Here is a 24,149-nt window from a genome sequence, read left to right as displayed (position 1 = left end):
TTGTTTGGTTTTTATGAAACATCTTTCTTCACCTCTCAGAGGAATTGATGTCCTCTTGCTTCTGTCTCCGCCAATCCCTTCACTTAGGCGCTGGGCTCCATCTTTCCCATCTCCTTAAGATGCTTTTACTCATCACTATGGAACTCTCACCTTTCTGTGGGCTTAAAACTTGCTTTAGGGTCTTCCTTCTTAACAAACAGTAAAACACCCTTCCCGAATGCTGCATCTACTTCCTCCTACCACTTTATCCTCTTCTCTCTTTTACAGCAAAACTTTTTGGAAAAATGGTCCCAATTTACTGTCTTGACTTCTGCTTCTCAACCCATTGCTAGATGGCTTTTCTCCAAACCATGAAGATTATACTTGTGAGGGTTACTGTACGGATTATAAAGATGGTCGGTCAACCTCAAACCACCTTTCTAGACTCTGCTTTGGGATCCTGGGAGCAGGAGTCTGCAAACTCTATTTCTCCTTTGTCGTCTGTTCTCCACTGGGTCTTGCTGAGAGGGGATATTAGAGGGAGACTGGCAGGCAGGAGGAGGCGAGAAGGGTTTGCTCTTTCCTGTTTGCTTGCTGTTTTGGTTAGCATCTCCCCAGCAACAGCCCCACACTCCAGATGTAGTTGGTTCCAGTCTCCTGCTTCTACCAACACCCCCAGAACCACCCTCAGGCTCTCCTCCTCAGAGGCCCCAGCCCCTGCTCTGCTGGGTCCATCCTCCAGCTTCTAAGGCACGAGCTCCAGCTGAGCAGGACCCTCTCCCCTGAGTCCCAGCTCCCTGAGGCCTTCTCTGTGCTCCAGAGGTGTCAGCACCAGCTGAAGGGGACTCCCTCCTGAGAGGCCGGAGCCCAGCTCCCTGGGGCCTCGTCTCCAAGGGTCTGGATTCCAGTGGCTCTCCGCTCTGCCCTGCGATCCCCTGGCCCCCAAGGAAGGTTGTTGCTTCCTGCAGTTACAATCTCTGTGCTTCCTTAGTATTCCTTTTGCTTTTTCAGCTTTCTAACCCCTGTTTACCCAATTTCTTATATTAGATTTTCTCTGTTGAAATAACTAGTGTGGTTTCTCTTTTGCTAACTCAACCCTGATTGACAGTCACCAAGAGGCTCCAGGTTGCCAAATCCAATGGCTATCTCTCAATCTTTTTATCATGGCACTTCTATGGAGCATTTTACTTTTCTACTACTCTGTACTTCAAGAATTCTCCTCTCCCCTGGCCTCATGATACCATTCTTTCTTGGTTCTTCTTCTTGCTCTTGAACTACCTCTCCTCAGAGGTGGCTGGAGATCACTCCATGATCACTCCCTTAAATCTAGGCTTTCCTCAGCTCCCTCCCTGGTCTTCTCATCCTGCTCTGCCTAGGTCATTCTGAGCCATGGCTTCAACCTCTTGCTGAGGATTCCAGTTCTCCAACCTGCCCAGACTTGTCTCCAGAGCTCACACTCCTATTTACAACTACTGGTTAGGTATTTCTACCTGAATATTCCTCAGGCTCTTCAGTCTCAATATTTCCCAAGTAAATCTTGTCATCTTCTCATCCCAAACTGCTCTCCTGCTATGTTCTCCACCTGCCCCATTGCCCAAGACAAAATGACAAGATTCATTTGGACTTCTCCCTCTGCCCCACCTCCTGCCTTTTCTTGCACTTAACATTTCTTGAGGCCATGGCTTGCATCTCCATCCCCTGCCATAGTTCAGATAATGAGAGCTAACATTTATAGAGCTGTGTTCCAGCTCTATACTGTGTTCCAGAAGCCACAGTAAGGACTTTACATCCCACTCATTTAATCGTCACAACAATAACTCTCTGAGGTAAGTCCTATTATTATCCCCATTTCACAGATGAAGAAACTGAGGCACAGAAAGGTTATATGACCTACCCAGTCACACAACTAGTAAATCACAGAGCTGGGATTTGAATCCAGGAAGGCATGCTCTTAACCATGCTGTCTAACAGCCTCTGAAGCACCTGGGGCTGATCTCAGTGTGCCTGAATGGGTTTAAAGGTTTCTGACTGGTGTTTCTGCTCTTGTCTTCCTCAGCATTGTGCCTGGCACACAATAGGCACCCAAAAGTGTTTATTATCATCATCATTTTACATGTTTTCCCTCTAGTCCATCTAGCCTGGGTGTGTTTTCTGAAATACAAATCTTCCCTTGTCATCTCCCTGCTTAAAGCCTCAGTGACTGCCCCTCAGCCCAGGATCACGTTTCGGGTTCAGAGTCCTCCAGGAGCTGGCCCTTGTCAACCTCTCGAGCTTCACCTTCGAGCACTTTCCTCTCTGCACATCTTCATACACCACAGGAAACCAGCTGTAGCTCCTGGAACACCAGGAGCTTCCTCACAGCTTTGGTTCTTTCCATCTGAGGCTGCCCTGAGTGGAATGACCGCCCTTCCTCTGCTTGTTGGCCATTCCTGTTCTTCCTCTCAGTCTCTTCTCAGGTATTGCCCTCTCTGCAGAGTTTTCTCAACTCTCCCTCCTCCCCGCTGTCAGAGCAGACTCCTTTCTCTGTGCCCACAGAGCACTCACCATAAATGTTGTTGCTGTTAACATGTCTTCCTCAGGGGGCAGTGAATACCTCAAGGGCAGCAGGGATTTTACTGGTTCATTTTTATCTCCAGCATCTAGCATGGGGGTGGGACATGGTAGATGCTCAGTAAATATTTTGGGAACTGGTAAGAATTGTTTTCAGTACGCTCTGGCCGGTTGAGTTCAGAGGTTGGAACCTGAATTGGGGCCTTATTCTGGGCATAGCTGTATCAGCTGAGGGACACACCCTGGGGACAGGAACAGAATCAGAAGTCACCTGTGTCAGGTTAAATTTGGCAGGGTGATCTTGGCTGCCTACAGTCGCTGGGATAATATAAGAAAACTTTGACAAAACAGTGTCACTTGCTCTTGGCCTTGAGAATCCTCCAAAATGGTGGGGAAATAAGAAGCAAGACTCACAGCAAAGGCAGCGTGCTAATCAACTCCCTGTGTCTTGTCTCATGTTGTAAGAAAAAAGAATCATGCAAATGTTGTATAATTGTTTGTCTTCATTATGTGAGCTTGTTCCTCACTTCATTATGCACAGAATTTGCAAGTTGCTTTATGCCTTCCTCCCATTTCAAATAGCTGATTTGAAATTTCAGGAAAGGTACATATTAATTAACAGGACTTCATATAGCAAATATTAATTTAGAAACTGGTGTGAAGCGTAAACATCAACTTATAACATCCGTTATAGAAGGAGAAGCTGTACAAATGTTTTCAAGGCCCAGAGATGTGGAGAGGTTGGAATCTATTTTGAGGATCTGGATAAGTACATTTGTTAGTAGATTGTCCCCATTGCTCCTGGGAATGGCAGCGAAGGATGGACAGAATGGGATGTTCACATGGTTTATACAGAAGAGGCGTGAGGATTAAAATTAAAGAGGAAAAACTAACAGCAAATAGCAGAATGATGATGGATAATGCTTGGAGAAGTTTCCAGGGATGTTCCCACTGAGCCCAGGCTTTTTAGTTAGTGTTCTCTTGAGTGACATGAGCAAAAACAGTGTGGTAGTTGTCACAATCACACCCTGTAGTTAGTGCTGAGGACAGAGGCAACCCAGGAGCATGGCAGAAATATGGGGCCTGTTCCTTCAAAACCATGTGGCACCCCCCCCCCCCCTCCACTCCCCAGAGCTCCTGGGAGGCCTGAGGGAGAAGCAGAGGGAGAGAATGGAGAAGTTCTTTGGGGATCCCAGCAGCCCTCCGCATATTGGCTGGGAGACATCAGCCAAGTTACTTGCCCATTCTGAGCCTCTGTTTCTTTGTCTATGGAATGTGGATAATAATATCTACTTCCTAGCAGGGTTCCAGCGAGGATCAGAGATAAGGAAAGTAAGGCTTCTGGAAGAAGTGCAAATAAAGGAAGCCATTGTTACTGCCAAAAGGGAGGGAGCTGCAGTGTTCCAAATTCCCAGAGGAAAAGACTGAGCGGCTCGCTCCTGAGAACATGCTCAGCCCCTTTCAGGTCCCCCCAGAAGATTTCTGATAAAACCCCAACAAATACAAACATGGGTTGGCATTTTTGTATTTTATCAAAACCCCAAAGCACCAATTTTCAGCTACTGCTCATGTTTATTCTTAGTCTTATTCCTGATTCTTAGTCCAGTACATGGCGACAGAAGGTGCTCAGTGCTGGAGAGAGGGGGCGAGGTTGCAGGGGCCCCGGCCTTGCTGTGGGGATATTAGTGAGACTTGGATAGACACAGGGCCCTGCTTTGAGCCACCTCTTCTTGGTACTCCCAACCTCATCCTGATCAGTCTCACCACCCTGGCCCTGCACCAGGGAGGCCACTTGTATATGTGGGAGTGGAGGTCCCAGTGGTACCATGTTCCATGATCAGGAGCTGCTCCCATGATTAGACACAGAAATGGGAGCAGGAGGAAAACAACAGCTTTTTTAGAAAAATCCAAGTCACCCAGCTTCAGTTTACCCTCTCCTCATCTCTCCCCCAAAACAGCCCTAGGAAAAGTTCAAGGGCCCAGGAATATGGCTTTTAAGAAAGCACTGAAGGAACCAAATAAATATATTTATGCCTTTTCTAAATTTAGACCAGTGGAGAGACATACTGTTTATAAGTGCTTGCAAGGTGTAAACATTAAGAAAGTAGGAGGAAGCTGAAGGGCTGCGGAAGAAACTGTATCTCAGAGTGTCTGGTGGAACACGATGAACGTGAAATTATCCAGGAAATGAAGTCCGGAAGAGGCCTGCTAGTCTGGGGCTGGCCTCCCGGGAAGCCATGAGGGCAGCTGTACTGTGCTGTCCCCACCTCCTCCCTCTGCCTGGGACAGGGGCATCCTCCAGGGATTGATTCAGGGAGACGGATAAGATGAGTAAAAGAGGATTTTTAAAATTTATGATGAATGATTATTTTCTGTTGCCTAAGCTTAGAGCAGAGACCAAGGGTGGAACAACAGCAAGGGTGTGGAGGAGCAATTAGGGGCGAATAGACTGAGCACGGGGTATGCAGAAGACATGAATTCCCAGCCAGCTTCATGTGAGGGGTTATCCAGGTCAGATCTGGAGAATCTGACAGGTCCAGAGCAGCCTGTGGGGCAATGGAGGCTCCGCCAGGACATAAGGGACTTACTGATCTTGGAATGGAAAAGACAAGTATATATTCGTGTATTTTATTTTATTTTTATTTATTTATTTATTTATTTTGTGAGGAAGATTGTCCCTGAGCTAACCTCTGTGCCCATCTTCCTCCATTTTTGTATATGGGACGCTGCCACAGCATGGCTTGATGAGCGGTGCGTAGGTCTGTGCCCGGGATCTGAACCCACAAACCCTGGGCAGCCGAAGCGGAGCATGTGAACTTAACCACTACACCACTGAGCTGGCCCCATTGTGTTTTATTTTTAATTAGCAATGTTAATTGTTGTTTTTAATCCCTCCTGAAGACGCAAAGTTCCCCTTTGAGTGCAGCTACTTTCAGTTAAATCAATACATGATTAGATTGAGAAGAGAAGTTTCACCATGGAAATAATGCTTAATTGAGCAGACATTTACGGAGTAGAGAGAAATCCACCAAACATATTTCCCAAGTCAAAATGATGCTATTCCTAAGTAAAAATGTATCTTTGTTTGAAAAGATGGGGAGGGACCTGAAATGCATATTGCTGAGTGAAAGAAACCAGTCTGAAAAGGCTGCATATGGTATGACTCCAGCTATATGTCATTCTGGAAAAGGCAAAACTACAGGGCCAGTAAAAAGATCAGTGGTTGCCAGGGGTTGGCGGGAGGGAGGGAGGAAGGGAGGAATAGGTGGAGCACAGGGGATTTTTAGGGCTGTGACATGATTCTGTGTGATACTGTCATGGGGGATACGTGACATTATGCATTTGTCAAAACTCACAGAATGTACAACACAGAGTGAACCAATGTAAACAATGGACTTTAGTTAATAACAGTGTATCAGCGTTGGTTCATCAGTCGTAACGAAGGTACCACACCAGTGCAAGATGTTAATAGTAATAATAATAACGGGGGAAAACTAAGGGGGAGAGTAGAGGGAGAGAAAGAGGATATGGGAACTCCCTGTACTTTCTGCTCAATTTTTCTGTTAGCCTAAAGCTGCTCTTAAAAAATAAAGTCTATTAATTAAAAACAATTTTTAAAAAAATCAGCAGTATGGCTGAAAAACCTCTGGTATTAGAAGAATAAAAACAGTGATTAAACTCATTTTATTTCATTAGTAAACTTGTATTAAGCCTGATGATTAGTGGACACAATGCTCGGCTCTGAGGAGCTGAGATTTAGATAGAATCACTACCCTCAACCATAACAACAACCACATCGTTAGCCCAACAACATTCATAATGTTTATTGAATGCTTCTTGTATTCTAGGCCCTGAATTCACTATCTCATTTAATCCCACGACTTTAAGAGGAACAAATCAGGAGACTGACATTTTATAATGGTTTGACAAATAAGGAAGTAAGTTTGGAAAATTTACATAACTTGTCCAAGTTCAGTCAGCTAGGAATTAATGGATTCAATACAGTACTGACAGCTGCTATGCTCGGAAACCTAGTGTGTCCTCACAGGAAGGAGGAGCCAGGTCTCTTTCTCTATCCTGTTTGCAAGGCTGCTTTGAAGAGTTTTGTTCACAGCAAAATCTTCAAGTAAAGATATTAGAACAAATTCCGTTATAAACAGGAATCAGATATGGTGTTCTGCCTCAAAAAGCTGAATGACTCTTTTCGCAGAAGAAATCTATCAGATTATATAATTGTATTTCTCCATTCAAATAAAAAAAAAAAATCCCTTCATTGCAATTATTGTTGTTGCTGGGAAGATAAAAGTACATTAGCACAAGGCAGAGCTTTACAGCTATTAAGAATCAAGTACAAAGAAAACAAGTTGGAAAATGAGGTGAGGCTCAAATATGTATCTCTATTTAACTTTATATGAATAGGAGCATTAAACTTCACTGCAGCTTGAGGCCGTTAAATCTTTTCCATTAACCCTGGGAACATTGTTGCTCAGATCACTTCTAAAATTTATGCAAAAGAGAACAGTGAATGTTGCAAATCAGGAAGATCCTTTCTTTCCCACACATAGGTTTCATACAACCATCCTTTCAAGCATTCGTTGACTTACAGTTATGAGACCACCTTGAATTGGTGTAAACTTTCTCTTAAGTAGGACTTACACAGTCAATCTCTAACAACCAACAAACACTTACCCTGTGTAAGCAGTGAACTAGGAGTTACAGACTACAAAGAAGTGGGAAGTAAGCTCACAATAAGCTGGGTGGCAGACAAACAAGCACACACACGTGAAAAAGTAACAGCAGATCTCATAATGGAAGCTAACATCACATTCTCCACAGAGGGATGACAGAAGCCTCGGAGATGAGATGAGCTTGCAGCAAGGTTCACCAAGGTCTGAACCAATAACCGGTAACATCTTTGAAACCCACAGCCCCTGAATGTTGGCCTCTGTCATCTCTGTCCACCCCTGCAGCCCTCATTGCCTACTGCCTCTTGAGTAACCAAATTTCCTTTATGAAACACTCATCACCCATTGCGCTCAGTTTTGTCTGGAACACTTCTGCCTTTTCACACCCGAAGGTCCTCCTTTGCAAGGCGGGCCCACAGATTTCCCTGGGCTAAATTACTGTAGAGACCAACTCCTTCCCCTGACCAGAAGTGTGCAAACAGACGTGACCATTTCACGGGTAGTGAAGGAGGGCTCAGCAGCTCCTTGGTGTAAGGTGACGCTTTCCAGGGCAGGTCGTCCTCAGAAGCAATAGAAATAGACATCTTCCTATACCTTGAAACCCTCTCTTCAAGGGTGAAAAGTGTCATTTTTTAAAGTTACTCGCAGGAGTGATAGAAAATTACTTGGTAGCTCTAATAATGCACTTAAATATGGATGGCAAAGAAAGTGTAGCTAGACTCCTCATAAAATGCTTTGGCTTATTCTATTTCCCAACTAGTCCCAAAATAAACATGCTCTGTAGTCAGATAAAGTCTGGGAAAAGCTGAAGACTTAGGGATTTACACTGCAGAATAAAAATTTTAAAACACTAGAAAATTCAGCAGTAAAAATGTGTTTAGCTTTTCTTTAAACATCACCCTCCCCCCTCACCCCCCTCCTTTATATCACCAGTAACATTCCTAGAGCTCTTTGGGAAATCTTTCTTTAGAGTCAAGAAATGTTCCTGAATATAAATACCTATTCAGGGTGCTTGGTTGATGGATTTCTTTCTTATGACCAACTATTGTAAGATGATTATTGCCTGCAAATTGCCCTTCATGACAGAAAGTTCACACACATCCTTTCGCTGCCCTTCATCCATTATCTGGAGCCTAAAACAGAAAATGCGATGTATTATGATGTAAATAGAAAGGTCAGTCATGTCTATCAAGACAAGGGCTTGTTAGAGAAGCAGAAACATGCCCCTGTTCAGATGCTCTGAGTCATCTCCCCAGGGTCAGTTACTTCCTAACTTCTGGAAAAATGAAGGGACAGGTAACAAAGTCCTTGCCATTTTCTGAGGAAAGGAGATAAGGCACCCAATGATGACTTTTGGATGCTGAGAGAATTATTGACCAATGGTGAACTGAAAGGAAGCCCTGCCCCCCACCAACCCCTGAACAGGAGTGTGACTGCCCACAGGTTGTGTCCGGGGCTCCTGGAGGAATCCACAGGCGATCCCGCCGTTGTCTTGTACAGCTCCCACCATCACTGGCATGGCGTGCTCATGCTGTAGAGGCCCAGTGGTGATGACTCAAAGACCACAACTCGTTTGTCTGCCTTCTTGTCCCTCCAGTCTGCATTCCACGCTGCATTCAGATAGGTCTTTCCAAAATGCATGTGTGTTTACTTCCCCTCCCTCTGAAAACCCATTAAAATGATAATGTAAACCGCAGAGAAGAGAACAGGGTAAGGACCATAAGCAGGTGAGAGGGTTTACCAAACTTCTGAAATAAGAAGAGCAGAAAAGATGAAGTGCTGTCTGAGGAAGCAGCTGCAAAGGGTCTGCAAAGGGGTATCTGCGGAAGGAGAGCAGAGAAGGTGGAGTGGTTACCGAAGAAAAAGGTAAGGAAGCCGTCGCAGAAGACACACAGAGGGGCGGGCGGCTGAGGAAGGAGCCCACCTGCACGGCCCAGGAGGGGCTCGGGGCCTGGAAACTCCAAATATCACCACAGGCAGGAATGAGAGAAGGGGTCCAAAAAGAGGATACTTCAAAGTCTGTATCTGGAAGAGTCAACCCCTCTACCAACCTTTCTCATCCCATTTGGAGAATGTTGAGCATTCAAATGTCTACCTGTTAGGCAAAAAGCAAATAAAGGAACAAACATTTGCAAAATATATTGTTATTGGCTGAATTGTGTCCCCCTAACATTCATATTTTGGAGTTTTAACCGCCAGCACCTCAGAATGTGACTGTATTTGAAGATAGGGCCTTTAAAGAGGTGATTAAAGTAAAACGAGGTCATATGGGTGACCCTAATCCAACATGACTAGTGTCCTTATAAGAAGAGGAGATTAAGACACAGACATGCACAGAGGAAAGACCATGTGAAGACAGGGAGAAGACGGTCATCTGCAAGCCAGGGAGAGAGGCCTCAGAAGGAACCAACCCTGGTGACACCATGATCTTGGACCTCTAGCCTCTAGAGGTGTGAGCAAATAAATTTTTGTTGTTGAAACCACCCAGTCTGTGGCACTTTGTTATGGCAGCCTTAACAAACTAACATATATATTTTCTTTAACTGAAAGTGAACAGCTCCAGAGAAAAGTTCTCTGTAATGTGACATTTATGGCTGTCCCCAAAGTCATGGTTGTTTCACTATCTGATCACCCTAAAAAGGAAGGCTGCTTGGTGACAAGGTTCTTATCCTTCACAGAGAGTTCCCAATCAGCTTTGTATTGCTTAATTCTTAAGTATGAGAGCGAAACCATTCACACACAGGGTTTCCTTAAGAGATTTAAGGAAAGTCTCCAACATAAAATAGAGAAACCAAGATAAATAAATTTTTTAAAAATGACCATGGATGGAATAGATAGTTCAAGAAAAGAAAGCTTAGGGGGCTGGACCGTTGGCGTAAGCGGTTAAGTGCGCGCACTCCCCTGCTGCGGAGGCCAGGGGTTGGCCAGTTTGGATCCCAGGCGCGCACGGACGCACCACTTGTCAAGCCATGCTGTGGCGGCGTCCCATATAAAGTGGAGGAAGATGGGCACGGATGTTAGCCCAGGGCCAGTCTTCCTCAGCAAAAAGAGGAGGATTGGCAGATGTTAGCTCAGGGCTGATCTTCCTCACAAAAAAAAAAAAAAAAGAAAAGAAAGCTTAGAAACTTTCTACTTAATATTCTTAAACAAATTTGAGAAAAATATTACACTATAAAGCAAAAATAGGAGCTATGAGAAAAGGATGGAGAAAGAATAAAGAGCCTGAAGGTTGAATATATGGTTGTAAAATAAAACTAATGGAAGAGCCAGAGGATATTTAAGAGCCCTCCCAGAAAGTAGAACACAAAACAAAGAGTCCTAAAGGAGAGAAAATAATAAACATAGAGGGCCAATGGAGGACGAACATCTTATAATAGAAGTCCCAGAAAGAAAGAGCAGAGAAGATGGAGGAAATTATCATGGAAATAATACGAGAGATTTTCCTACACTTGAAAAGCAAGAGTCTTCAAATCAAAATGGTTAAATGAAAAAAGACACAACATCATTGTAAAATTTCAATATCAAAGAAAAGACCCTAAAATCTTCAAGTGAGAATGAGGGGGAAAAAAGGTCCTCTAAGGAAATGAGAATCAGAATGACATTGGATTTCTTATCAGCAGCACTGCATGTTAAAACACAAGGGAACAATACTTTCAAAGTTCTGGAGAAAGATTATGTTAAACCAGGAATTGTATACCTTGCTAAAGTTATCACTCAATTATCTGGGTTAGGGGCCAGCCTGGTGGCATAGTGGTTAAGTTTGCACATTCCACTTTGGCAGCCTGAGATTATCCAGTTCGGATCCTGGGCATGGACCTATTCACTGCTCATCAAGCCACGCTGAGGCGACGTCCCATATAGAAGAGCTACAACTCTACAACTATGATACACAACAGTGTACTGGGGCTCTGGGGAGAAAAAGGAAAAAAGAAGAAGATTGGCAACAGATGTTAGCGCAGGGCCTCAAAAGACTGTTAGCGCAGTCTTCCTAAAAAAAAAAAAAAATTATCTGTGTTATATAAAACCATTTTCAGAAATGCAAGAACTCAGAAAATGTACCTACCATACATCTTTTCTTAGAAAGTTATCTGTGGATGAGCTCTAGCAAAATAAATGCAGAAATCAAGAATGAATAAATCATGTGATTCTGGACAGTGAATTCAATTCAGAAAAACAGTAAAGAGAAGTCCCAGGAAGACAGCTGTGCCTCAGATTTAGAAAGTGGCAAGTCTGAAAGCAGCAGGTTAGAGTGCTCAAGGAGTGGGGTTTCAATAAGAGGGAGAGGACTTGATGGATTACTGTCATGATTGAAAATCTGAAAAACTAATGGGAATAAAATTAAGATAGTAATTCTAGGAAAAACCAAACTGGGAATATAAAAAAGGTAATTGGTAATTGTAGAAAAACAAAAACAAGAAAGGAAATATAATCAGAGTCTATGACTTTGTTTTGCAATGAACAATCTTTACATAGTCAATAATTAAAAACCATATTGATTTTTAAATTTTAGATAAATCTACAGTCAAAGCACAAAAGACTTAACTATGGTTATAAAAATGTGAACACTGACAATCTAGAAGTAAAGTACAGTTGAGAGAGCCTGGGAGGTCAAGGTGTAGGAGGGTGTGTGAAAAGTTGAAGGGATACTAATATTCTCACTTTACAATCTGGGGAGTTAAGAGATATTGTTTATATTTAAAAGACCAGGAAATGATTCTGTGGATGTATTACTTAAAGGTGCAGGGATAGGATGTAGGAAAAAATTAAAAAGCAGGTCGTTAGGATGGTGATCAACAATGAGGAGTGAATAGAAATTGTGGTACACCTCCTTGATGGAATATCATGCAGTCAATAACGTGGATGTCATTTAGATATAGGAAAATGTTTGTGATATCATTTTAAGTGGGAAACACTAGAGTATAAAGTTTTAGTTATAAAATGTTATCTAGTTATTTCTGATGATAGGCTTGTGGATAATTTATCTATACTTCATTCATTCAACAAATTTTCTATAGTTCATCCATTTAAAAGGTTTATTAGGTTGGGCTGGCCCCACGGCTTAACGGTTAGGTGAACGCACTCTGCTGCTGGCGGCCCTGGTTCGGATCCCGGGCACGAACTGACGCACCGGCTTCTCCGGCCATGCTGAGGCCACATCTCACATACAGCAACTAGAAGAATGTGCAACTATGACATACAACTATCTACTGGGCCTTTAGGGGGGAAAATAAATAAATAAATAAATTTTAAAAGGTTTATTAGGTATCTACTATGTTTTGGCTCTGCCCTAGGGGTTGGAATAATGGATATGGCAGTTTATAAAGACAGTCAAGTCTCTGCCACACAGCTTACGGTCCAGCAAGGAAGAGACATATTGTACCACTAATGATTAAAAAATGTGAACTTTATGATAAAGGACATCCATGATGTTAGGAGAACATAGAGCACAGGTCCTAAACCTAATCTAGGAATCTAGGAAAGATTCCTTCAACCAATTACTTTTAGGTTTTAAGTGAGTTATTTTTTTTTTAAGCAGAGATTCACAATTCAGAACACACTGTTATCTCAATTATGTAAAATGTATGAGCTGAGCAAAAATTCTCAAGGGAAACAACAAAATATTAACTGATGTTATCTTGAGATTCTGAAATCTGTGGAATTTTGTATTATTCCTTATGCTTTTCTGATTTTTCCAAGTTTTCTACAAGGAGGATAATCAGAAGAGATTAATAAAAGTTTCTGTTACTGGTGAAGCAGTTAGACATTTGTCCTGTTTGAGATCCTTTCCCTACCCCTACCTATGGAAGCAGAAGGTAGTTGGTTACTAATCTATCTGAAATACAGCTAGAAACAATTACCAACCCCCCTGTCCACCCAAGGCGTTTTTAAAGGCTGTCATTGGAGGTGGTGGATTCCTTTCAACAAACGTTTCAGTTAGCAGACTTGGAGACTGTCTTTGTTTTGTCTTTGTCTATGAACTTTGCTAATAGAAGCGCATGTTGTGATATTCCTCAAAAGTGCAAGGAGATGCAGATGACAGGAATAAGTGCTGCAGTTGCCTATTATTTCTAATATTTATTTATTCATTGGAGTGCTGTGCCATGTCTTTTTAAATTTAACTATATCCTATGTTTTTATTGAAAAATGTGGTTTAAAATGTGAAGTAATCTCTGTTTTTGTGCCCATGTTTCTTGAATTGTGTTTTTAGGTTCTAAAAGCATTTAAATTGGTTCTCCAATGACTCCTTTCAAGAAGTTATTCCTACATGTAAGATTAAATTTGTCAGTGGTGATTTTTATGGACTTGAGTATTTAGTTTACTGTACATGTAAGTCCTCTGCGTTATGTTATTTCTCCAATTACACATTTGTATCATTATTTTGAGAATGACATCACTCTATATCAAGATTTTTTTTTTTCTAAGGTGAGCTAAGGTGGAAAATCAAATTAATGTATTTTAAGTTGGCAATGCATTTAAAACCTCATGTTATAATTACCAGATTCAGCTGAAAGGTAAATTGCAGTGTGTGCACACAGAGATTTAAAATCAGGTGCTGGGGCATCAGCATGCGTAGAGAATCTTGGTGTTCTCATGCATTAGGAGAGATATCAATATAGGGAAAGTCTAAGAAAAAGTACCTCAGGATTGGTGTGTGAATATGTTGATTTACCGAAATTCATCTTCTCACTTCAAGTTGTTTGTGTGTCTCTGCTGGAAAAGGAAGTTCAAGGATATTGTTATATTATGGAAATAATACAGGCTGGTAGTCAAAAGAACTGAGTTCTAATTCTGACTTTACCACTAACTGTTTGAGTGGCTTCCAGTAAGTCACTTAACCTCTCTGGTTCTCATTTAAACCGAATGATCTCTTACAGTTATTTCTAATGTGAACATTCAATGATTTGATGAGATCTAACTTTTGGATAAATTGTGGTGAGTAGGGGGTGCTCTGCACAGTCCCTCCTCCTTTGGGATCTGGGCCTTTTGTTCCTCACTGCTAGTCAGAGCCACTCTGTCCCTAACCAACTACCTACTCTAGGGAAATCTCACAGCAGGGATTCAGCAGTGATGAGGGAGCTATACTAAAATGATATCTTCCATATGGCCCAATAGGAGAGAGATCTGAAGGGGTGTGGGGCTAGTCCAAGCGCAAACCATGTTGTGTCTTCCCTGGAGGGGCCTCCCAGGCCTCCTCAGCTAAAGCCATGGTCTTATCCCTTTCCTAGTTCTTCTGTATCCATTTACCTGCACTTCCCCTTCCAAATCTACTTTCACCTCCAGATTGACATCCAAGCTGAAATCTGCCAATGAGGATAGAGAAGCGTTCATAAAGGAAAGTAAACAAAATAGTTGAGATCCATTCCAACTTAAAAGAGAAAAAAAGCCCACAATAACAAAAACTGAGGTTCTATATGCTCTCTAACCAACATACAACACAGCTTTCCTCTAAAGGCTCAACTTTTTTCCACAATCACGATCTTCTATTAACAATTCACATCTTTCCCAGAACACACATTTCTTTCTCTGTTCTCTTAAGTCAAAAGTGCGTTCCATTGCACAATGATCCAACTATAGGCTGACTTCTCTGGAAACTGCCAGAATTTCTCTTTCTACCTTCCTTTTGTTTCTAAGAGCAGTTGTGGATTAGTAAAGACCCAAAATGGGAGTTGAAATACTCATTTCATCATTTGTCTTGTTAGCTACAAAGGAAGCAGCAGAGGTAACCAGAAATGAGGAACAGGAAATTTCTGATAAACAACTCTGATGGTTATCTAGAAGCTGAATTGAATCATAGACACCAGAGTTTGGAATTGCTTTTTGAATTGCAGAATTAGAGATAACTGCCTCCCACCTATATGATAGTGTCAATTTAATTTGAAATTTGAGTGTGGTTTTATAGGCATTCAATTCTGTGGTAGTGCCAGAGAGCATCTATTTACTTATCAGACTCCCATGGAGCACATTTGGATTTGGAAAAAGAAATGATTAAAAAACAAAACAAAACAACCCGGGTGCTTCTGATATGGATACTATCATGGATGTTAATAGTATTTAGAAGTAAAATGAATAAAATTACCTTTTTAAAGTCCCAATATTCATCAATGAAAATATGCAACTGATGAATTCAGCCCTGTTATCAAGCAGTTTAAGCCTTTTCCAATAGAATATGAAGTTAGAATGAATGCCTCTCTCATTGGGTTTGTATTGAATAGACTAAATAAAGATTATTTAACTCATGCACCTCTCACTGGTCCTATCTCTCTCTAATTTGGGAATAGAAAAGTCCACAATTAATTTCAGACACTGAGAGGAGAGATAAAGGAGGAGCAGCGAGGTTCTGGGAGAACTTAATATCTCTACTGCACCCCTGACCACAACCACCCTGGTTTGTGCCCCTTCATCATAGGGGTAGCTCTTGCCATAATTTTAAAAAAACTTAGCTGCGTTTCAAGAGACTTATTGGTCTTGCCTCTGCAGACTCATAATTCCTTCATCTGTTTTTGGGAAGAAAAAGCAGATAGAGGCTTAAAAGCTGGGTGTCCCTGTACTCCCATCTCTTTGTTCTTCATTCTTATCCAGGCAGAAAGGTGATAGGACACTTTGTCTCTAGCAAACGGATATTTTCAGATACTGAGGTGTTGCCTGAGACAACTAATCGGAGAAGTTAGGAGGGAGAGGGAAAAGGAGGATCCAGATCCACCCCTATAACTGGTTGCCGCTTTCCCCACAGGACTGTGCATTGATAGACCTCCCTTCCCTCGCACTTTCCCTTCCTCTCTCCTGTCATTTGCTGTCTCTTTTCTGCCCTCAATTTGGCCTTTCATAGTAAGGGGTCAGTATGTTTTCACACTTGGGAAATTTCATTCAAGAATTTTTGTCAATGGACAAGTCATAAGGAGCCCTTCCATTTTAAGGCTCGTTGACGTCACTAAGGAGGCGATAAATATCTGTTGATATAATTGGATGTGAGATTCAGTGTTGAGATAGCAAAAATTCTGCCCCTCGTTCCCTGGCAGGGCCCTATGATTTATGCAGGAGCAGAGGCAGCACGCAATCGAGCTGTCAAGAGAGCGTCAGCTTATTAGGCAAATGCTGCGTGGTTTCTGAAGAGGGTCGACGCTATAAAATCTCACTCCAGGCTCTGGTGTGGAGAAACTCAGAGCCCAAGTCCGTTGAGAGACTGAAGAAAAAGAGAAGAGGGAGAGAAAAAGAGAGCGGGGACAGAAAGGAGAAGGGAAGGAAATCCCTGAAAAAGCCCGGGAGACGTTCCTCTGCAGAGAGGCGGCAGCGCCCGGCTCACCTGCAGAAGCGCCTCAGAAGGTAGGGAGCGCATAGACGGAGACGCGCCTCCAACTTTGCACTGCCTGAGCTTTCCACGGTGTGCGCCGCGGAGCGAGCTGTCCCTGTGCGGGCGTGTGTGTGTGTGTGTGTGTGTGTGTGTGTGTGTGTGTGTTGCTGACTGTGCCTCAAGATTCCAATAGTAGCTGGGATGTGGCAAAAGCAAACTTAGACGGCTGCTCGTCACCCGAGCTGGCAGTTACTCCTCGCTGGCTGCGTGGACGAGCCCCCCATCTGTCCCGACCCCTGAGAGAAGGACGCAAGGGCAGGGGTGGAGAAAGGGGAGGAGGAGGCAGCAGTTCTCAATTTGGAGGAAAACCCTGAAACATCAAGAAATTGGGGGAGGAGCGAGAGCGGCAGAGATCTTTAATTTGTAGCTCTTCTCTAGAGCTCGGGGAATCAGTTTTGGGGATCGTTAGAAAGGGGACTCAGGGACTGTCCCTTCGGAGGTCTCGGAAGGAGAAGGGTCACGCCAGCCTGCTCCCCAGCTCTCTCCAAATCTAGAAGTCCTAGTTCGGGCGCTTCAGCACCGAGGACAGCGCCCACCCGAGCCCCTGAGCCACGCCTAAGCGGGTCCTACGAAGACCTCCCCCCCAAGTGCACCTCCCAGTTGAGCTAAACTCTAACCAACTCTTTCTTTCTCTCTTTCCTTCTCTCATTCCGCTCTCTGCCCATCTCTGTGCCGCAGCTAGCGCCCCTAACATGCGGCTGCCGCTGCTTGTGTCCGTGGGCGTCCTGCTGGTGGCTCTCCTGCCCTGCCCGCCATGCAGAGCCCTCCTCAGCCGGGGGCCCGTCCCGGGCGCCCGGCAGGCCCCACAGCACCCGCAGCCCCTGGATTTCTTTCAGCCGCCGCCGCAGCCCCAGCAGCCGCAGGCTCGGCCCGTGCTACTCCGCATGGGGGAGGAATACTTCCTCCGCCTGGGGAACCTCAATAAGAGCCCCGCTGCTCCCCTCTCGCCCGCTTCCTCCTCTCTCGCCGGCGGCAGCGGCAGCGGCCTTTCTTCGGACGAGGTGGCCGCCAACTTTTTCCGCGCGTTGCTGCAGCAGCTGCCGCTGCCCCGGCGCCCGCTCGACAGCCCAGCGGGTCCCGCGGAGCGCGGCGCCGAGAACGCCCTCGGCGGCCGCCAGGTGGCACCGGAGAGGGAGAGGCGATCCGAGGAACCGCCCATCTCCCTGGATCTCACCTTCCACCTCCTCCGAGAAGTCTTGGAAATGGCCAGGGCCGAGCAGTTAGCGCAGCGAGCTCACAGCAACAGAAAACTGATGGAGATTGTTGGGAAATGAAACGGTGCGTTTGGCAAAAAAGATTCTGCATTTAGCACAAAAAGTAAAAATAAAAAAGTAAAAACAATACAGTATTCTTTACCATAGCATTGCTCTGATAACCATTTGTTTATTTTTATATAGCTTGAAACGTAGAGGATGTACAGCGAGAGCCTGTACTCCTTAATTAGCATGCACAAAGTGTATTCACGTGCAGTAACAGCAACACAATGTTATTTGTATTGTCTACTTTTAGTTTCCATTTCCAGGTGTCTTTAATGGTGTTTTAAAGAGAGTATAGACCCAGGAGGAAACGTTTTGAAGAAGCTGACAGAAGTCACCCAATTGATTTTGTTGTGGTCTGAGCCAAAGAGAATGTCATTCTCTTGGTGGGTGAGACAAAATCTGTAAGCTCTTTGAATCAACTTTTCCTTGTAAACGTGTCAGTAATAAAATGTCTTTCCAATCCTTGGCCAATTTGGTTGTGTAAGAGAATGTTGAATATTTATATTTCTAATAAAAGCTGCAAAGGTAATCGTGACTTTATTTTTCCTCTTCAATGTTCATAGGGGAAATACTCTCAGCTCCTGGTTTCCTCCAAACTGACTTCAACACAAAAAAACCACAAAACTTCTTTCATTTTACTTTCTACTAAAAATACAAACATATGTCAGTGGCTTACACAGATCCAGCAATCGCCTTGGGCTCATCTCTGTACCTCAGAATACGCCTCTGAGATTGACTTAATTTGTGAAGTTGCTTCCAGCTCCAAGACTTGGTAATTGTCAAACCGGAAGATTGATTCATAATGGAAATAACATTTAATCCTGATTAACTATAAGATGTGAAATAATTGGGGAGAGTGGGGAGGGAGGAAAGGAAAAGAGGAGAAGGGTTGAGGCAGGGCATTCCTCCAAACTATAGGGCCAGCAAGCTGCATTTTTCTTTTCTAAAAAAAGGCTACTACTTTGGTATCATCAAGTATTTTTTTCTAAGCTGTTTTCCAATGCCTCCTTCTAATAGGAGAAACTTGATAGCCTCTCCACTTAAAACAACTAAATTTAGTTGCTAGAAAATGGGACTTGGGAAAATTTTTCTTATAAAGAATATTTTGACTTTAATAACTTCATAAATATCCTTCTCATTTCTGTGTATGCCAACCCTAATCACTTTAATTCTTGGAAATATAAACTATCTCCATTCACTTCTAAAATCAAACAGCACATCTAATTAGTTTTATAATGCATTTGCCTTTGGTAGTTTAGTTATAACTTAACAAATTCAATTGAATGTTTAATACTTTGAAATTATTTTGGATGTATGAAGATGCTTCTTCCCTTGGGACCCTTTAAATACACTTGACTAATGGATTAATGAGATAATATGAAACACTGAATAAATCATTATGAGACTAAGTTGTTAAAAACAGCATTTATTTAAGAGTTCATACAGAGTAAAGTTATACTTATGTTCTGAAGGAGGCATTATGGTGGGAGGAATAAAGCATGATTGAAATATATACATATATATAAAATGTGAATTACGTGTGTATAGATATTTAAATACATGCAGTTGCTCTGAGTTGTGCATTGATTGGTGCCACAGTGGATACATGAGAAAGTAGACAGTTCCTAGTGGAAGGTCTTTTTCAGTTAAAGTGACTGATATCTGCACATCTAAAACTAAGATTAGAAAAATGTCACAAGAAATGTTCTAGGTCTTCAGCCTTCTGGACTGTGAAAGTGTCACCAGAGTCAAAGAACATTTCTGGATATACATTCAGTGACATCTATTATGGAAAAGAGGTGACTTGTGTGAAACATTTCACACTTTTGGTCACTGCTGTACCTTTTGTCCATACATTGATGAATCAGTCACTCTGAACTGGCGCTGAACCTCACTGACCACCTGCATGGTTGAAGGGAAAGAGGATAAGAGCGACTATGATATAACAACAAAAGCAGTGCCTATGAGAGACGAGAATGTAGTGCCCACTGTTTTCAACACTTGCCACTTGTTACTGACGCACACACACACACCCCACACCTACACACCCTTCATAATGTTTCCCACACAATAAAAGATTTGCATAAGATCAAGTTTCTTTTTTTGAATATCTTCTGCAACTATTTTCTCAAAGTATTGTTTTCCCTCAATGTGTTAGATAAGTCATCTGGAATTCAAGGGTGTTTTTTGCAGAAATCCTGTTCAGAGGTCCCTTTCATCATCTGCATCATGTTAATTTCATCTGGGTTCCCTGCTGCCTGTGGTATCTCAGCCAGGCAGACAGAGGGGCGGCAGTTGGAATGAACATCATTCATTCAGGGAGTTCAACCAGGAAAAGGAGAAGACATGGCGAGCTGGCTCAGAATCAGCTCCATTCCCACTGCCTGAAGCTGCAGCCTGTCCCTGGAGGGGAGGGTTCTCAGATCCAATCTGCAACAGAAGAAAATTTGAATCAGAGGAAGAAGAGGCTAGTCCTTTTGGGATTGGTCCAGTCACTTTTCTACTGAGGAGAAAGGATAATAATAATAATAATTATACAGGACACAATTATTATTAGGGATAGAAAGCAGGCTCAGGTTATCTTGGCCATGGCCAAGAGCCATGAAAGTGACTCACACTCATGATCCAAAGAGGGGCAACAGTAATGCATGCAGTGGCGGGAAGTTCTTGGGAAAGAGTCCAGGCTATTCGACATTTTTTTTAAGTCCACTTGTACATGATTTACTGAGATGAAAGTCGCATTGAAACTAACAGGAATTTGGGTTTAGAAAAGTCTGTGGAATAAATAAAATCCTAATTTAAATGACATTGCTACATCACATGACATCCCAGGACATATTATTATAATCTCTTCACTGCTAAAGTAAGAATTTCTATCAGGATATGAATATATATATTAATTTTTGCAAAACTGCAGGCTTAGTTTTGAGCAAATCATGAATGAAGGGACATTTTTCTCTAAGCGATAAAATCTAACAACATCAATATTTCTAAAGCGATATCTATCTTTTATGTAGACTTCTCTATAAAAGGTATCTATTTTATAGATACTAGACAGATACAAATTGTGATTTTGAAATAATTGATCAATTTAATCTCATAAGTGAAATTTATTTATGTTGTTTCGAGTTTAAAAAATAATAACAATGCAATGAGGGACAATCATAAAGAAGTCTTGCTGAAATGCAATTTGATGTATATACTCAAACTTCTTACATTTTTTTTTTTATAATTTTATTTATTTACTCCCCCAAAGCCCCAGTAGATAGTTGTATGTCATTGCTGCACATCCTTCTAGCTGCTGTACGTGGGACGCGGCCTCAGCGTGGCCGGAGAAGCGGTGCGATGGTGCGCGCCCGGGATCCGAACCCGAGCCGCCAGCAGCAGAGCACACGCGCCCAACCGCCAAGCCACGGGGCCAGCCCTCAAACTCCTTACACATAAGGGTACCATGACAAACACAGTTCTTCCTAGAACTACAAAGACAGGCTAATATATTCTGATGACTTCACTGGAAAATTATCCCACTGGATTAGAATGCCACTGATTGATATCAAAGCAATGAGGTAGGCACATGCATTCAGCTCAGAAGCCCCGGTGATCTCAGGAAGCTGCTATATGAATGGGCAACACTTGGCACAGGCAAAGCAGAACTGTGGTAAGTATGTTGCTTTGTTGCCACTCAAAATAGTTTTGAGTGAAAAATGAGTGTTTGTCCTACACTTTACCAGATTTTACCCTAAAGATATGTTTTGGGGTAATGTTTCAAGTTCAGTAAAATTATCCCAAGTCTTTATGGCTTTGAGATTATCCCTCCCACTGCCTTGTTGCTCACTGACAGAAAGTTAAGAAGGGCCATGAACTCATATTAGCCTAAGTAGAATAAAACTGAAGCATGTAGTTTTCTATGAAGGAAGAGTTAAGACATCAAGTGCAACTGGGCTTTTTAGAAAGGCTGCTAGTAGATTCTGTTGGTAACGGGTTAGCTACCTCAGTGTCTTTGGAGTTGAGGTGGAATAAACATCATCCTCACAGAATCCTGTGCCTATTGGTGCACATCAAACTCTCCTCTTCCCCATCATAGTCATCTTACTCTCATGAATCCTAAAACAACCCCCAGTGATCTGGGCATATCACTGATGTGTAAAGTCCTTTTCTCTAACCATTCTATAGGGGGGAATGTTGAATTCTGCCTAGATGAACAGACCATCAGGGTCCATCTTGTAGCCTCTTTTCCTTGAAGGCAATTCCTAATCTGGAAGGAAACTTCCATGACAGTTGTTCTGAAATATCTAAAGGCTGAGACTAGAAGGGTCAAGTATTTTCTGCAGAGGGATATAATCCTTGTGAAACTGCTGGTGGCTAACAAACCATTTGGAACTGCTTTTGGAATCTGTATATATTTTTGTGCTTTTCTGTACTCAAGATTAGAATCTATCTTCCATTTAAAATGGTTTAGCTGTTAATACCCTACAGCCTTCAAAACTTGGCATTAAATAGTTTGGGTTTGCTGCTTTTACACCCCCATGTTTTCAGTCAGCTATTAGATTTTCCTCCAAACAGTGTGGAGTGATGTTATCTTTCAGAGGAGAAAGGCCAGTGCAAGAGTGGGGACCAGGAGCAGAGATTATCCTGAGTATCTTTAGGTGATTACACCATCTCCTTGGTCTTGTTTATGTAAACTGGAGGACCCACCAACCATCTCAGCAAGGAAGTTTTATGCAAAGAGGCTTAGCCTGGCTCTGAATCCCAGACTAACCACTTATTAGCTGTATGACTCAGACAAGTCACTTAACCTCTCTGAGCCTTAGTTTTCCCTTTTGTAAAACAGAGATGAGACTGTATTTCACAAGGTTGTTGTAAGGACTAAATAAACAAAGTAATACCCCTAAAGCATTTTGCACATGCCTCAGTTACATTAAGCGCTTCATAAATGTCCATTTCCTTCCTTCCTTCCTTTTATTTTCCTTTGATTTCTTTCCTGTTACTATCAAATGTCCTTTGAGAGGAAAAAAATTAATGTTGGATTATGGTACAAGGGTATCATTTCACTGAGGAGGAGCAGGGTGATGAGAGGTGCTTCCATCCAAACCTGTGTGATGGGCAGGCATAATCCTTGACAAGTTCTGTCACCTAGAACCATTTCTTGTCGATGGAGATTAAGGAGCATGCACTCTGCAAGAGGCTTGTGGACATCTGTCTCTGTGTGCAGGACAGTTCCAGGTTGTAGACAGTGTTTGCTTGGCCAGAATGTGTGGCTGCATGGTATTTTGGAAAAAACTTGAACTAGTGGCAAAAATTTAAAAAATTGGGAGCAAGGATGTAGAGAAGTAGAAACTCTGGTGCACTATTGGTGGGAATGTAAAATGGTACAACTGCTGTGGAAAACAGTATGGTGGTTCCTCGAAAACTTAAACGTAGAATTACCATATGATCCAGCAATTCCATTTTTGGGTATATGCCCCAAAAAACTGAAAGCAAGGAGTCACATAGATATTTGCACACCTGTGTTTATAGCAGCACTATTCACGACAGCTAAGAGGTGGAAGCAACCCAAGTGTCCATTAATGGGTGAATAGATAAACAAAATGTGGTATATACATACAATCGAATATTGTTCAACTTTAAATAGGAAGGAAATTCTGACACTTGCTATATCATGGAGGAACCTTGAGGACGTTTTACTAAGTGAAATAAGCCAGTCAGAAAAAGACGAATACTGTATGATTCCACTTATATGAGATATATAGAGTAGTCAAATTAATAGAAACAGAAAGTAGAATGGTGGTTGCAAGGAGCCGGGAGTACAGGGCAATGGAGAGTTGCTGTTTAATCGGTATAGAGTTTCAGTTTTGCAAGATGAAAAAGTTCTGCAGATTGGTTGCACAACAATGGGAACATCCTTAACACTACTGAACTGCACACTTAGAAAGGGTCAAGAGGGTAATTTTTATGTTATGTGTTCTTTACCACAATTAAAAGTTCTTTTTTTAATTAGAAGCCCTCACATTAAAATTCGGATTTGCAGGTTCTTTTGACAAAGCAGAAATTTAGTAACCCAGAACCTGCATGGAGAGCTGAGCAGCACTGCCCCTTTGGACTGGGTGTGCTCTCTCTCTCCTCTTTCCAGTGCCCACCACTCCCCTTTACCTCCCTGCTGCAGGGCTGGTTTCAGCCGCCATTTATTACCGTGCTTGTACAGTTGCTATGCTCAGAGGAGAGCTAAGAGGAAAGCAAACTGTGTCATGTATTCATGCTTCTACTATCACTTTTCTTTTACCTGGCCTGCTTTTTCATTAATGTTACCTTCTTGGTCTCTAAAGGCAC

At 42.6% G+C, this 24,149-nt stretch overlaps 2 protein-coding genes across 4 annotated transcripts in view; one reads left to right on the top strand and one right to left on the bottom strand.

The window, feature by feature from the left end:
* Positions 1 to 17,255: 17,255 nt before the first annotated feature.
* Positions 17,256 to 17,869, top strand: CRH (corticotropin releasing hormone). Its single transcript, XM_058528800.1, has one exon. The coding sequence runs from the start codon at positions 17,256 to 17,258 to the stop codon at positions 17,835 to 17,837; it is 582 nt and encodes a 193-aa protein (XP_058384783.1). The 3' UTR covers positions 17,838 to 17,869.
* Positions 17,870 to 19,259: 1,390 nt separating this feature from the next.
* Positions 19,260 to 24,149, bottom strand: part of TRIM55 (tripartite motif containing 55) — a 57,816-nt gene continuing 52,926 nt past the window's right edge. For all 3 annotated transcript variants that reach the window (XM_058528794.1, XM_058528795.1, XM_058528796.1), the window contains one exon: positions 19,260 to 20,252. In XM_058528794.1, coding sequence (XP_058384777.1) covers positions 20,130 to 20,252 — 123 coding nt within the window. In that variant the 3' untranslated portion in view covers positions 19,260 to 20,129. The remainder of the gene's footprint in view (positions 20,253 to 24,149) is intronic.

Source organism: Diceros bicornis, chromosome 33, assembly GCF_020826845.1.
Source record: "Diceros bicornis minor isolate mBicDic1 chromosome 33, mDicBic1.mat.cur, whole genome shotgun sequence".
NCBI lineage: Eukaryota > Metazoa > Chordata > Mammalia > Perissodactyla > Rhinocerotidae > Diceros > Diceros bicornis.
The sequence above is the reverse complement of the archived record's forward strand: the minus strand, read 5'-3'. Positions and strand labels throughout refer to the sequence as shown.

Bases quoted from the DNA above. Each gene is read 5' to 3' on its own strand.
- CRH (XM_058528800.1), top strand. From the start codon at position 17,256: ATGCGGCTGCCGCTGCTTGTGTCCGTGGGCGTCCTGCTGGTGGCTCTC.